We start from the raw sequence: 15,796 nt of genomic DNA, 5'->3' as shown, positions 1-15,796 counted from the left end.
TGGTGGCTTCGGTATGCCCAAAGAAGCCATTTTGCATCATTAGTTTGTCCATATAATTTTCCATACAAATTTGGCAGCTGTCCATACAAAAATGATATGTGAAAATTCAAAAATCTGTATCTTTTGATGGAATTTTTGGATCGATTTGGTGTCTTCGGCAAAGTTGTAGGTATGGATATGGACTACACTGGAAAAAAATGATACATGGTAAAAAAAATTTGGTGATTTTTTTATTTAACTTTTTATCACTAAAACTTGATTTGCAAAAAAACACTATTTTTAATTTTTTTTATTTTTTGATATGTTTTAGAGGACATAAAATGCCAACTTTTCAGAAATTTTCAGGTTGTGCAAAAAATCTTTGAACGAGTTATGAATTTTTTAATCAATACTAATTTTTTCAAAAAATCGAAAATTGGTCGCAAAAATTTTTCAACTTCATTTTTCGATGTAAAATCAAATTTGCAATCGAAAAGTACTTTAGTAAAATTTTGATAAAGTGCACCGTTTTCAAGATAAATCCATATTTAGGTGACTTTTTTGAAAATAGTCGCAGTTTTTCATTTTTTTAAATTAGTGCACATGTTTGCACACTTTTGGAAAAAATATTTTTGAAAAGCTGAGAAAATTCTCTATATTTTGCTTCTTGGGACTTTTTTGATACGATCTTTAGTTGCTGAGATATTGCAATGCAAAGGTTTAAAAACAGGAAAATTGATGTTTTTTAAGTCTCACCCAAACAGCCCACCATTTTTCAATGTCGATATCTCAGCAACTAATGTTCCGATTTTCAATGTTAATATATGAAACATTTGTAAAATGTTCCGATCTTTTCGAAAACAATATTTTCAAAATTTTCAATTCAAGACTAACATTTTACAAGGGCGTAATATTGAATGTTTGGCCCTTTTGAAATGTTAGTCTTGATTTGAAATTTTTGAAAATATTTTTTTCGAAAAGATCGGAAAATTTTACAAATGTTTCATATATTAACATTGAAAATCGGACCATTAGTTGCTGAGATATCGACATTAGAAAATTGTGGGTTGTTTGGGTGAGACTTAGAAAACATCAATTTTCCTGTTTTTAAACCTTTGCATTGCAATATCTCAGCAACTAAAGGTCGTATCAACAAAGTCCGATAAAGCAAAATATAGAGAATTTTCTCAGCTTTTCAAAAATATTTTTTCAAAAAGTGTGCAAACTTGTGCACTTATTTAAAAAAATGAAAAACTGCGACTATTTTCAAAAAAGTCACCTAAAAATGGATTTAACTTGAAAACGGTGCACTTTATCAAAATTTTACTAAAGTACTTTTCGATTGCAAATTTGATTTTACATCGAAAAATGAAGTTGAAAAATTTTTGCGACCAATATTTCTTTTTTTTGAAAAAATTAGTATTGATTAAAAAATTCATAACTCGCTCAAAGATTTTTTGCACAACCTGAAAATTTCTGAAAAGTTGGCATTTTATGTCCTCTAAAACATATCAAAAAATAAAAAAAATTAAAAATAGTGTTTTTTTGCAAATCAAGTTTTAGTGATAAAAAGTTAAATAAAAAAATCACCAAATTTTTTTTACCGTGTATCATTTTTTTCCAGTGTAGTCCATATCCATACCTACAACTTTGCCGAAGACACCAAATCGATCAAAAAATTCCTTCAAAAGATACAGATTTTTGAATTTTCACATATCATTTTTGTATAGACAGCTGCCAAATTTGTATGGAAAATTATATGGACAAACTAATGATGCAAAATGGCTTCTTTGGGCATACCGAAGCCACCAAAAAAGTTTCAGTCGGATTAAAAAATACAAAAATTAAAATTGAAGAAAAAAGACCGATTTCGTAGAGAATTGCTCGAATGACTCATTCATTAGCGGTGGTTTGTGGTTATCAGGAGGAAACAATGAACAAAAAATGCGATAATCTTGACTTTTATTAGAATTATAGATGGTCAGTCCAGACGGAGCGGGCCGATAAAATTCAAGGTATATGAGGAATGATCTAATGATTCTCACAGAAAAAGTAAAACGAACGGAGCAAGGAACGGGCCATTGACAGTTGCATGAATAGATTTGTCTCCTCGCAAACTTCAAACCATACAAAATTGTTACCGGATTTTGAGAGCTGCACGAGGCCCTGGCAATACAACCCAGAGTTGCATTGTTAATTTGATTTTGGTTAACCGCGGTAAATTTTCTTGAAATAATTCGTTGGCGTCGAACTGTCAAAAATTGATCGCGGTGGATACTTTTCTACCACAGTTTTTTGTGTGATCAATGTGGTAAATGCTTTGGTGGGTTTTGACAGTTCGAAATATTTCAAGTAAATTTACCGCGGTTAACCAAAATCAAATTAACAATGCTACTCATATTTTGGTAGATTTTCTTGAAATAATTCGTTAGTATCGAACAGTCAAAAGTAGAGGGTGACGATACACGAGATTTTCAATTTCCCGGGAATCGAGAGTTGAAATTGACAATTTCCCGGGAATTCCCGGGACCCGGGAGTTTTGTTGACTTTGCCAATAACAAAAAAAGAAAAGTAATAAATTTGTTTCTTTTCAATGAATTCAGTGCCAATTAAATCATACTTATTCTATGAAACGTTGATTTAAGTATCCACATTATTTTTTAGTTTACTATAGCAGATTAAAATGTAAACGAATCTTTATTCACACTGAGTTACTTTCCAAATGTTGCACAAACTTGTTGAATAAGTGATTTTTGTGAAGTAAAAACATAGCTAATATATAATTTCCTGGCTTAGCGGTTTTTGCAATTTAAGAAATAACGACTTTAAACAAAAATAAAAACCTTTTTTCCTTTTCAAGGTCAACTGTAAATATTCATTGAAGAAATATTTACAGTTATCAAGAAAGCTCGAATGTTCACAATTGGCGGACCTTAATTTTACAAAGATAACCAGAGTTTTTTTTTTTCAAAATACTTAATGACATAAAAAAAAATTAACTTGATACAGTAAAATTAACTTAGGTACTTGAGGATTGCTATGCTCGAGAGAGGTTGAAGAAATTGAACCTATTTCGAAAAAGTTTTCCCTCTTAGAAATAATAAATAAAAATGATAATAAATAACTTTAGATTCATTTCTGGGGTGTAACAACTGAATATGCATTAAGATAAATGTTGGGGTCTACATAATTTTTTTTGGCTTCTCTCAGTTATAGTTATTGGAATTTTTGACAAGTTAAAATTTACACTTTCCGAATAGGAAGATTAGAGATTTATTGGTTTATTCGAATTAGAACATCGAACATGAATTTTTCAATTAATTTTCTGATTAGTTAATATAATTTTGCTTCAATCCTTGAGTTTGAATTTTCCCGGGAGTCTCAACTGAATTTCCCGGGAATCGAGAGGTCCAAAAATGGTCGATTTCCCGGGAATTCTCGCTCGTCACCCTCTAATTGTAGAATTGCATTGGTGGTGGATTTTTGACAGTTCGAAATATTTCAAGAAAATTTACCGCGGGTAACCAAAATGCAACTTGTTTGTTGATGGTTGATATATGAAACGTTTCATCTGACAGCTTTGACAAGTGCCGTAATGTTTAACTTACAATTTTGGTGGATTTTTTTTTAAAACGTTTCATCAGTTTTTTTCATGTCAGGTCGGCGAAAACACTCAACCCCCGGCGGTGGTTGGTCACATTTTCGTTTGACACTTTTTTAGTTTATACCCCGTTGGTTGGTCAAAGTCAAACTAAAAACAAAATGTTTGGTAGTAAGTGTGAGCTCTGTGTAAAGAGGGTGTCAAACTAAAAAGTGACCCCGTTCGTTTGACAACAGTTGGTGTCAGTCCATCGGGGTTTCAGTGTACATTGAATGCATGCCATTAAATGTAGCTTCTGAAATGTATCCAAAAAATCCACCAAAATTGTAAGCTTAACAATATGCTAAGGAATTTCGAAGAAACAATACAAAATATGACAAATTTTGATATTTCAAATGTATTGTCAATATTTCATTGTTAGTTTGATTAAATTACTTTTTTTGTTTTGAAAAAGTTGTTGGTCGTTCCGCACGGTTCTATCGGCGATTGTCGGTTAGTAATATTGGTCTAGCTTTTAAAATCGAAGACTTCAAAAATAAATTATATTGTTTTCTCTTTTAAGTAATAAATGTAATTAATGATTAAAAAAATATTTAATTCTCATGAAGTTTGTTTAAATACGCGATTAGTTTGAAAATGGTGGACATAAATCCCAGTATAAAATAATGTTAAAATACTTATCTCTTTATTATTTTCTTAATTAAAAAAAAAAAACGAACAAAATTTGGCACATTCGGCAATTGTTTTGCTGACAATAGGATAAAAATACTTGCATGTATTACGAGTAATTACTGTATGTGTGTAATGGTGTGTGATTTCCTTTTTGTGTTTGTGCGTGTTAATTTTAAAAGGGATATTGCAAAAGGTTCTCTCAATGGTTGTGTGCGTGTTTTCGTTCGTCGTCAAGCCTGCGCTTGAAAGTGCGTAATCAAGATCTTGGTCGACATGGCCAAATCGTACGCACAGCCGCGCACCTGCTCCATGTTAAGCTTGATACTGTCGGACAGAACCTGTGCCGGCTGCTGGGATCCATCCTCGATGAAGGCCCTCTGCAGCCGGGTGCACTCCGTCTGGATCAGGTTGGTGTTGTAGTTGAGCTGCTTGAGTGCGGTCCGGAGCGTTTCTTCGCGCATGGTGGGCGGGAAGATGGCCACCAGTTCGGCCACGGCAACCCGTATCCGTTCGGCGCACGGCACGAACGAGTCCGTCGAGGACAGGTCCTGCATGGCGGCGAACAGTTCCTTGATGCGGCGAGCGACCAGGTCGGTTCGTTTTTTGACGTCCTCAAAGTGTGGAAGATTTGAGGAGGAGGAAGACATGTTCAGCTCGGAACCGGCGCTGCCGGAGTTTGAGGTCACCTGGGCGCCCGCCGGGGTCATCGAGTACAGACTTTGGGTGATGGGAGGACGGTTTTCGTCGCGGGGGAGCTGCCTGGCTTCGTACATACTTACCGGTCGTTTGCCGTACTGGCGGCCGTCCGATACGGGTTCGACCTCTTCCGGGGTTTCCTCGGTGGGCGTCGATCCGTTGAGGTGGCTGTCGATTCGTCTGGAAGTAGGGGGGAGGTTATACGTGGTGTATTTCAAGCAGGGCTTGTGGACCTTCGAAAGTTGTAGTGAATGGTGACTGAGCGCTTCGTCCACCTTCACTTCGTAAACCAGGCTTTGACATTTTGCTTTCGTTCGTAAAACGAATGAGCGCAACGAATTCTACCGAAATTCCATGACTAGGTACATTCAAATGATTGCTGTCACCACGCGGCACTGTAGTGAGAAAAAATAAGGGAAAGTGCCTTCGCGTCGCGCGGCTGCTTGAAGAGTGGCAAGCTCAGCATTCGTTCGTTTCAACTTCGTGTGCGTTCCGACCTCTTCGTAATGAGCTATGAAACATTTCGAAAAGTGTCCACGTGATTTCAATGGCACCTAAGTAAAAATACTCACAGCTGCACGTCATATTCCTTCGTATCCAGCGAGTGCTTCAGCTGGCAGTTTTCGCTGGTCAGCTTCTGAATGAGAATTCGCAGCTCCTGGATGGTCGACTCCTGGTCCTGGAGCTTCTGCCGGAGGGATTCCACCTCGGCGGACGTCGGTCCCCCAGGTGGCGATTTGTTCACCAGAGCCTTTATAAAAATTAGGATTATTCGAAGGTTTAGGAATTGGACAGATATGTGATAGTTGGACGAAAACACATACACAATAGGTTAGTTATGGTTAGTTTTAATGTTTTCTTTGGCTACATCGTTGTCACAGATTCGGTTAATATTTGCTATCAACTAAGGTGTCCCTCACCGTAAGCTAAGCTACAATAAATATAGAAATGAGAGAATCACAAATGATCAACATTCACAGCGTTATGAGGTTGGATTCACTATATCCTTGACTAAGCTATTTCTAATGAGTTCGTTTCCTGGTTTGAGCTATAGCAGGTCGATGTAAATTTGTCTAAAACATTTCGCTCTTGGCCTACAGTAAAATAAATCTTTGGACGGCGTTACAGAGTGTAATGAGATGAGATTTGGGGTTAGATTATAGCATGCGTGTTAGAAGTGTTAAAAACAATGCATTGGAGCAGGGAAGCTGCAAATCAGGATAATTATGCAGATCACTATCCACAAAGTTTTACCAAATACTACCCAAATAAATATCCGGATAATTTAATTATCATTTTCTAGATGATTGCAGTAATTATTTGTAAAGGTCTCGATTTTCGGTTCAACTACATTCAAACCCCCTTTACAAGGAGTTCACACACACTACCAAACGTTTGTTTCGGTAGTGTGCGTGAGCGCCGTGTAAACAGTGACAGTTCGTCACTTTTTAGTTTGCCTTTGTCAAATCAACGGGGTACAAACTAAAAAGTGTCAAACGAAAAAGTGACCAACCGCCGGGGGTCGAGTGTACCAAAAATCACTCCCTCAGTACCGATCAAGTCACTTCTAAGTTTCTAATTCGGACCCTTGAATATCTGATTTTTTAATCATCCGGATATTTTTATAACATTATTTTTTCTCGCTTACTTTTTCAAAAGGTCCTATGTACATAGGAAACCCATGGCGCATTGGTTGTTTTGAAAAAGTGATCTAGAATTCCAATTTTTTGATAACTACATAATTTATAAATCATCCTTTTCTGGATCTCTGAGAATTATGTTTTGTCCGGATTTGCAGTTCTTTATAAATTTAGTGTTACAAACAATATTTGATCTGGGGATTAGCTACAAATGGAACAAAACAGGTTTGTTACTCCCACCACCACACGCGAGTTCACCCGAAGCTGTTGTTATGGTTCAGGACCGCCTTCTGGCGCATCAGAAACATTACCTGCTGAGCGACCGGGGCCAGTGCCGCGTAATCATCGTCCGACGCGACCGCATCGTACAGCGGCTCGTCGTCGGAAAGGTTCGACTCGCGGGCCGCTGCGTTCTTCAGCTGGGCAAGATTCGACGGCAGCGGTGAATCAATCGGACGCAGGTTCGCCATGTTCTGGCGACGTCGCGCATCGATCAGCACATCGCTGATTAGCCCGTTGAACTCCTGCTGGCTGAAGCGGGCCAGCTTTTGGCGACCCTTTTTTGGGGGAAATGAACGAATGAGTTTAGGAGATCTTGAAGTAGCGGTTCAACGTACCTGATTTCTGGTGGCACTCAGGTGCGGATTCGTCGGTAGAAACGGAACGGCTCCAACTTCCGGATTCAGCGAAGTAGTCGCCCAGATGGCTTCAGTTTCACGGCGGTCAACCTCGTCGTACAGGTCCATCACGAGTTCCTCGAACATTCGGTTCGGCACCAATTGCAACTTACCTCGGGCGATTTTCAGCTGCTCACTAATGTCCTTCTTCGACTGATCCGGGATGAGCAAATGCTGTCCGGAAGCGTGATCTGGTTTCTTTCCGGTTAGGAAGTGGCTTAACCGATCCGTAACCTCGTACATGGCTTCCACCAGCCGTTCGGCGATTGCACTCTGCTTGCAGGCCTTGGCCAAATCCAACGGAGTGTTGCCCTGCGAATCCAACGCGTTCACATCCGCCCCATAAACCAGCAGCAGTTCCATCTGGGACAGCTGACCGGAACGGGCAGCCACGTGCAGCGGAGTCGAACCCTTCTCGTCGTGGAAGTAATTCGGATCGGCTCCCTGAACCACCAACCGCAAGCTGGTCTCCAGATTCCCGGACCTTACGCTTGCGTGCAGCTGCTTGCTAAGTTCCACCTCCAGAGCTGCCGCACTTCCAACGCCATCCTCCAAGCTCGGCTTCAACACGTACGACAAATTGACGTGCTTTGCCCGGATGAAATCCGCCTTGGCCGGATGGAGCGCATCCTTGGGGCCGGGTTTCCGCTTCAGGTTCTTCGGAGCGACCGAATCCAGCAGCAGGTGCTCCCACACGCTGTTCGCTCCGTGCCCGTTGAGCTGGTTCACGAAGGCCAGCACCGACGGTGACCAGCTGCCCTGGCGCAGCGACTTGACCTGGGAGATGTGCCGGCCGAGGCTCCGGTGGACGGAACAGCAGTCGGCGCACAGCAGGATGCCCCGGTTGATGGAGGCCCACGAGGGGTCTGGGGAGTGAGAAAGCGAAATTTTAGTATCTATATTTAAATTCTTAAATATATTTAATTGATTTTGTCCCTAAACGGATTTTTCCTAGAATTAAGTATTCTTCTCCATTTACGATCTCTTTTTGGAAGACATTTTTAAAATTCAAGCAGTTCACTTTTGAAATTAATTAGTGTTATTGTTATTTTGTGATTTTTCAGTTTGAACTCGGCCTACATGGATCTCTCCTTAATCTTTTTCGTTGTTTGACGATCTTTTCTGTATTCGAAACGGTTTTTACTGCAACATTTCCGGATTCAAATGGCTCTCTTCAACAATCGAATGATCCTTTCCTTTGTTTGACGGTTTTTCCCGTTTTCAAATAGCTCTCTTTTGCCATCGAAAGATCTTTTCCCGTTGCTTACTGGACTTTTCAGTGTAGTAAAAACTATTTTTTCCGTATTCAAACAGTTTTTTTTCTGCAGTTGAATGATCTTTTCCTTGATTAGACGGTCTTTTCCGCATTCAAAAGGGGTTTTTTTCTGCAATAGAATGATTTTTCTCGATGTTTACTGAACATGTCAATTGATTACGAACTTCTCGTATTCTAACGGCCCCCTCTGGAATCGAATAAACCTTTTCTGTTGCTTGCTGAACTTTTATTTTTAATAACGAATTCCGTATTCCAACAGTTGTTTACGAACTTTCTTCTGCAATCAAATGATCTTTTCCGATGCTTGCTGGACTTTCAGTTTCTTAGAACGATTTTTTTCTGCATTCAAACGGTTTTTTCTATAATCGAATGGTTTTTCTCGTTGTTTACTGGACTTTACATTTCTCTTAGGATCTTTTCCGTATTATAACGGCCCTCTTCTGCAATCGAATGATCTTTTTCCGTTGCTTACTGATCTTTTATTTTGTATAACGAATTCCGTATTCCAACAGTTTTTTTTCTGCAATTGACTGATTTTTATCGTTGTTTACTAAACTTTTCAGTTGTTTACGAACTTTTCCGTATTCAAGTGGCTCTCTTCTACAATTAAATGATCGTTTTCCGATGCTTGCTGGACTTCCTGTTTTTCAGAATGGCTCTCTTCTCTAATCGAATGAATTTTCCAGTTGCGTGCTGGAATTTTCAGTATGTTTCACGAACTTTTTCCGTTTTGAAATGACTTTTTTTGCAATCGAATGTTTTTTTTCGTTGTTTGCTGAAATTTTCAGTTCTGCCCACCATTGAAAAAACGGCTAATATCCACTTTTGGCAAAAACGAGATATTAGCACCAGGCGGTAGAGGATGTTCCAACGCATCTGCTGCAACTTGAATTTCACTGAAATAGTGTTTAGACTTGTCTGCCGATGCGAAAAACCAAACGGCTAATATGCCACTCTTATGGGAAATTGCCTTGACGGAGATTTTGTGACAAACACTAAAACGCGTTTTTCTCGGAATACTTGATTTGGCATAATAACCGAATTTTCAATTATGGGCAGAGTTGTTTTACGAACTTTTCCGTATTTTAATGATTCTTTTCTGCAATTGGATGATTTTTCTCGTTGTTTACTTAACTTTTTAGTCGTACCACCGTTTTGCCTTTCTTACTAAAGAAAGGTATAGGTTTCACTTTTTTGCTGGACGTCATTTCCATCTTCGTAAATATTACAATTCATCATGAATTTTCTTTTTGTTAATGGTCCGTTTTAACAATCTGTTGTTTTGTTGTTTATTCTGGATTAGGATGCTGCTTGTCTTCTTCACTGTTTCGGGCTTCATCAATACATTTATGAAGTAGGTCATCCATTCTGTCCGCTGGATTAAGAACGAGTTTCTAAAAATAATGGAGATAATCTCCTCCACGATGATGAATCACTCGGCGGGTTGATTGAGGTGTGTATAATTTATTTTCGTTGCGTAAATTGGACGCGAATTCGCATCCAACAGCTCGAATGAAAATCAGGGAGAGGGAAGCAACAAGTCCATAAATAGCTCCTGAATCGTGGGCGTGATTGATCGTCGCATCACATTTTCAAGCGTGAATTAGTGCAGACTTCCGTCCAGGCGTCGGAACCGGAACCCACCTGAGCTGCCACAATCGCCGCACACTTCCGGCTGCTGCTGCTGCTGGTTCCGGGACTTGGACGAGCGAGACATTTTCGGCTTGCTGTTGCTGCGGCTCAGACAAGTCAGGGCTGCTAGTTCATGCTTGGACGCAATTTTTGCGGCCGGTTCCTGGGGATGACGCGGCGCGGCGGAACAAATTCACGACAACCGGGGCGGACGCGGGTCTGGAGGCTGGTCGCGGTACGGTCGATTGACGTCGGAAGTCACGAGGACACACGGAGCAAAACAAAACTCGCGGCGCTGCCTCAGATCGAAATCATCGCCATCTTCTATTTTGATTTTGCTGCCTTGTTTTCTTCTGTCGCTTGTTTTGTTGGTTTTCTTCTTTGCTTGGAAGTGACAGCTGGGAGTGGGATTTTGATGCCACTTTGAGGGAACGTCGCTTCAATACGTAACTTTTTTTGATTATGATTAAACTAAAAAAATAGACCTAAAAGTCACAATATTACTTAATAATATTTTAAATTGATTTATTTTTTGAATTACCGGGATTTTTAAAATTTTAATTTCTACAACTAATAACACATTTTTACTTAAACTTTAACACTCTGAAAAATCACTACTTTTTTATCTTTTTGCACACTGACGGAAAATTTGTTCCATCGGCACTGATAGTGAAATCCACAAACTGCTGAAAAGCCGCCATTTTGGTCGCCATCTTGGCCTGCCACTGTTGCGTTTCCAGCAGAGTCTGCTGCATGGTGTGGTGTGTGAACTGCTGCAGCATGGCCAGATCCTGGGCAGTCATTTCACCGGGTTTATGCTGCCCTTCATGTTGGTTGGTTGGAGGTGCGGAGGATTTGGCCATTTTAAAATGAGTTTTTTTTTCTTTACCGTAACGTAGTGCAGTGGTATGAACTCATGAAAAACTTTGTTTTTTATTATATTCAGAGTTTGGTAGAGATATATCATTAGGTAAATGATTCAAACTCAGTTAGGTTATGTTATTGAAATAGGTATAACAATTTACGCTTGAAAGAATTCCCTTTCGTGAGCAATCGGTAAATCCTTCGGATTACTTTTTTTACATGTTTCATCATGGATTTTGTTACTATGTTGTTTTTTTTTTAAATTATCAGTATTAGCTTCAAGTTGTCCCGCTCGTGTGGATCAATCGAACCGCGCACTGGATTCACAATCCAGAGGTCGCCGGTTCGAATCCCACGGCGGGCGCTCTAAAATCGTTTGTGTAAGTATGGGTATTCGGCTCCGTCGCTTCGTGCCATACTATAAAGTCAACATCGTTTATTAGCTTCACGGATTTTTTTCATCCCCCAGAGTATCGGTAATTATGATGAAATAGATTTACTACTGAACGCTACTGTAGTTTTTGTAGCTTCTTTTTAATGTATTTGCAAGTAAAATAATGTATTTCCAATTTGTTTATTTTTGTTGTTAATATTCTTAAAACATTATATTGACAAATGAATACAGATTAAAATTTAATTCTCCATTCTCTATTAAATCCCTGTACCTGAATACCCCAAATCGGTACCTCAAACTAGAAAACTCCAACCAAATATTCTCAATTTCCACCGAAAACCTCATCGGGTTTCTTTTCGATCTTAAATTTCATGTCCGCCTTCCCGTCGGGAGTTTCCGTGACCACCAGCACAATCCCCATATCCCGATTGTCCAGCTCGGCCGTCAGCTGATCCCCGAAAGCTTGGTAAGCCATCACGCGAGCTTTCAGCAGATCGTTGACGTGCTGCAGGTTCTCCTGGTGCTTCTGCAGCTTCTCCAGAATTCGCTCCTTCCGGCAGTGACACAGCGGGTCCGAAATGCGCTTCCAAATCTTTTCCGCTTCCTGTTCGTAGAAAGCGTCGTCTTTTTGCTCTGGTTTGGCCTTTGCTTGCATTACGCCCTTCTCGTTGGCTGCCTTCAGCGTGGGATCGATGAAACCGCGTAGATTTTGGCCGGTCACCTCGGCCGAAGCGTTTACCGTAACGCGGTTTCGGTTCCGATTGCGACGGCCTTTGGCCGGATCCGGTACCGCTGGTGCTTGCTGAACCTGTCCGAACGTGAACTCCAACGACATGGCCGGATTCGCCGGGTCGCTATTTTTGTCCACGTGGATCGATGCCGATGTGATGGTGCGGGCGGGTTTTGACGCGGAAGAAGCGGAGCTTGCCGACGACGGTGCCCTGGCTGGTGACGAAGTTGGTGGCGTCACCGGAAGGTTCAGGGCCTTCTTTTTGCGGTTGGCCGCACGGGTTGCCTTGGTGCCGCGGTTCCGCGGCTCGTACGGAGGGGGTGGCACTCCGGCCATCCGCTGGACCATCTCGAGGACGGCGTTCATGGGAATTTGCGGCGACTCCTGCTGGTTGAGCGTGAGTTTAGGTTTGGCTGATTTGGTGGACATTTGACGGGCCATCTTTTAAACACTGTTTTCAATGATTATCGGAATATTTGTACACAAGATCGAAGTGTGCTGCGATCACTAAGTCAAGCTTCAAGAGATCACATGAGAACAATGGCCTCTAATACATACGATATTGATCATCGTGGAGATCAACTTTGGTATTTTTATCTTTAGTAGAATAGAGAATAGAAACATATCGTCGCTGTCGTGCTAACTTGTCGTATCTGCATTTTGAGCCAAATTAAGCTAAGAACGCCATTTTGTGCAGCTCAGAATGCCTCACCCACAGGTCCCCACAAATTTAATAATGATATCTTCTTCTATCTTCTATTTGTATAAAAATTTCGACGGTTTTGTTCGAACGCGAATCAGTTCAATACGGAAGGTTTAGATGCTAATAAAATCCCACTTTGGCCACTCTGGGACCGATTCCGGAGCATCTGCAGATTGTATGGGAAAATTTACGTAAATCAAATTTTGATCGCAGGAGGCTGATTAAGCAAACAAACTAAAAACGTCAAGAAACAAAAAAAGTCAAGACGAAGTTTGTCCGGTAAGGCTTGTATTCATTAAAAACCGAAAAAAACATCGTTTTGTCACATTTCATAAGAAAGAACTTTCAATCTTGTCGTGCTATCTTGACACAGCCTGAAAATGTATGTAAGTGCGACAATTGGCCAAAGGGATTTTAGGTCAGAACGCGTTTGACACAAGTACGAGCTCGACTACCGTAAACTTTTGTAATTATAACTCGGGACTCCAGCCAAACTCCAGCAACCAAACTTCAGGACGATGCACAGAATGATCAACCAAACAAAACGTGTTTGTTATTGTTTAAATTGCGTGGTCTCGTTTTTGTTTACTCAAGGTCAAACAATAAAAAGCGTTTTTCTCGGAACGTCAAAAAAGCGACGTGCGACAAGTTAGCACGACAGCGTCGATCTAATAATCATACAATAAGTTGAACCAAACCTTAGATTTGTTTTTCAAAATCCAATACAGGTTCATTTTATGTTATGGTTAAAAACGAATTTTAAAACTGTGGAAATTATTTGAAATAAAATCAGTTTAAAATTATTTCACTAATAAACCCTTTACTGAGTTGGACAAAGGAATACATTTAGTTGTTGTATTTGCTCAATCGTGACCACAGTGGACCTCTATTGGCTCTGTGTAAACAACACTCTGCAATTGTAATTGTACAAGACTTGTTCTAAACAGGTTTGTTGTTATGTTCCGCCATTGTTTCGTTTCATAACTGTAAACGTGCTTCTTGTTGTCGTGCCTGCATCACCAGGAGCTGTGTGTTTTGCCTAAAAAGGTGCTACATTACTAAAAAAAACATTTTTAAAAGTACAGTAATGTCCACCGGTATCCTCGACCATCTGTACCACCAGCAGGTGGCACCGCCGAGTCCAATCGTGGACTCCAAGCTGATACCGAACCCGCGAATCGTTCTGTTTTACCGCCGTGCCACCTACGCCGACGTTCTGGCTGCCAGTGATGCCAGCTGGCGCAACGTGCTGCACCAGATCGACTGGGAGCGCCACAAGATTCCGGTGCCCAGCGAAACGGATCGGCAGACGAGCGTTGGGGACACCTCGTCCGGTGAAGAAACGGAAAGCGCCGAGGAGCGGGATTCTTCCGACGATGGCAGGCATGGCAACATTAATTCTCCTATTGCAAGTCCGCCGGTAGCTCAGCAATCTCAAGCATCCCAGATCCACAGCAGGCCAGCTCCAGTCATCGTTCAACCTGCGGTCCGCGTGATTCCGAATCCACACCATGCCCAAACGTCGATCTTCAGACCGAGCCCAACTCCGTTGGTGTTCCACCAGTCGAAGCCCACGGTCTACGGTCATCCCGTTGGCGAGACGCAGTTACAGCTGAAGTCGCCACCTCCGGCACACCAAACGAGCCTTCAACCGGTTGTGCTGAAGCCGATCCAGAACCTGAGTCACTCCCTACAGCAGACGATCCATCAGAATCATCAAAATTCGCCACAGCCGAGCAGCAATAGACACCTGTTGATGGTTTATACCAAGCCGGTGATCAGCGCAAAGACCCAGGTAATACGGTTGGTGAACAGGAATGCGACCGTTGTGGGAACGAATCCGGGTATTTGAGTAAATTGTTGAGGGACCAGAATTGTGACAGACATTGAGGTAGACGCATGTGCCATTCCGATGACTAATTGTACAAAGTGTTGCAATGATAAATTTGATTTAATAAATAATGACTGAAAATAAAGAATTCAACTGATTGCTTACTTTACTGCGACATAACCTCAAAGCTTCAACAAGGTCAGTTCTCAAAACTGGGGCAACTTCGTTCCCCTTGAGCGACCAAGTGAGGACAAGGTCAAACTCTCACGGGTTCAAGCGTTTCACCGCTGCTTCACAAGGACTTTGCTGGGTTGGGTGGTGCATCCCAACATCATGTTGATTCGCTGGTATTGGTGAGTTCCTCCAGTTCTCCTAGTCTCGATTGGTCCCAGAACGGGGGTCAACCGTAACAAAAGCTCTCGTCATCAACCATGCTGCATGTCCAAGGAGGACAACGAACCAGTCCAGAGGGATTCGCTTGTGGATTGCTAATGGTTGCATCCGTCTTGGCCACCCTTCCTTTCCGTTGGGGAGGTCAAGGACGGTTGCAGCCTCCGGATACGAGAACGGAAGGAAGTAGCACAATGTAGATTTATGCAAATTGTAGTGGATGATGTTGCTCGAGGTTGCAAAAATGTCTATTACGGTAATTATATGCCCCGCCTCCCCTTCCCACTGACCACGTGATGAAAGCATAAAAGTGGAAGTCCCTGCTGGGAGCCAGGCACGCGACCGACGTCCCGTGCCGTTTGATCCTTGTAATTAAACTAATTGCGGTGTTAAACGCGATTAGGCGTGTTGACGATGATGTTGATGACGGGCGGGGGTCACCGATCCACTAGGAGATTAGACGTTAAGGATCCGGTCAAGATAAATGGCCACAGCGAATAACGATTACATATTAAGTTATAGAAACACAGTTTTATGCATTAATATTTACCTGCAACCATAAAACCATAATTTTGATAATTTGTTTTTTAATGTAATTGTCTAGAGAACATACATTTATAATTTTATCTAATTTTATCGTTATTCTCGGAATACTTGATTTGGCATAATAGCCGAATTTTCAATTATGGGCAGTTTAGGACCCAATTGGCT

General features: G+C 41.1%; 1 protein-coding gene across 1 annotated transcript; it reads right to left on the bottom strand.

Moving 5' to 3' along the window:
* Positions 1–3,961: 3,961 nt before the first annotated feature.
* LOC120412394 (ARF GTPase-activating protein Git) lies at positions 3,962–10,522 on the bottom strand. The gene is made up of 5 exons (XM_039572844.2): positions 10,186–10,522; positions 7,206–8,131; positions 6,900–7,145; positions 5,521–5,699; positions 3,962–5,128 (listed from the first exon to the last, which is right to left on the bottom strand). The coding sequence occupies exons 1-5, from the start codon at positions 10,256–10,258 to the stop codon at positions 4,483–4,485; spliced, it is 2,070 nt and encodes a 689-aa protein (XP_039428778.1). The 5' UTR covers positions 10,259–10,522; the 3' UTR covers positions 3,962–4,482.
* Positions 10,523–15,796: the final 5,274 nt, after the last annotated feature.

This window comes from Culex pipiens, chromosome 3 (genome assembly GCF_016801865.2).
Source record: "Culex pipiens pallens isolate TS chromosome 3, TS_CPP_V2, whole genome shotgun sequence".
NCBI classification, from domain to species: Eukaryota; Metazoa; Arthropoda; class Insecta; order Diptera; family Culicidae; genus Culex; species Culex pipiens.
This window is presented reverse-complemented; position numbering and strand designations above follow the sequence as displayed.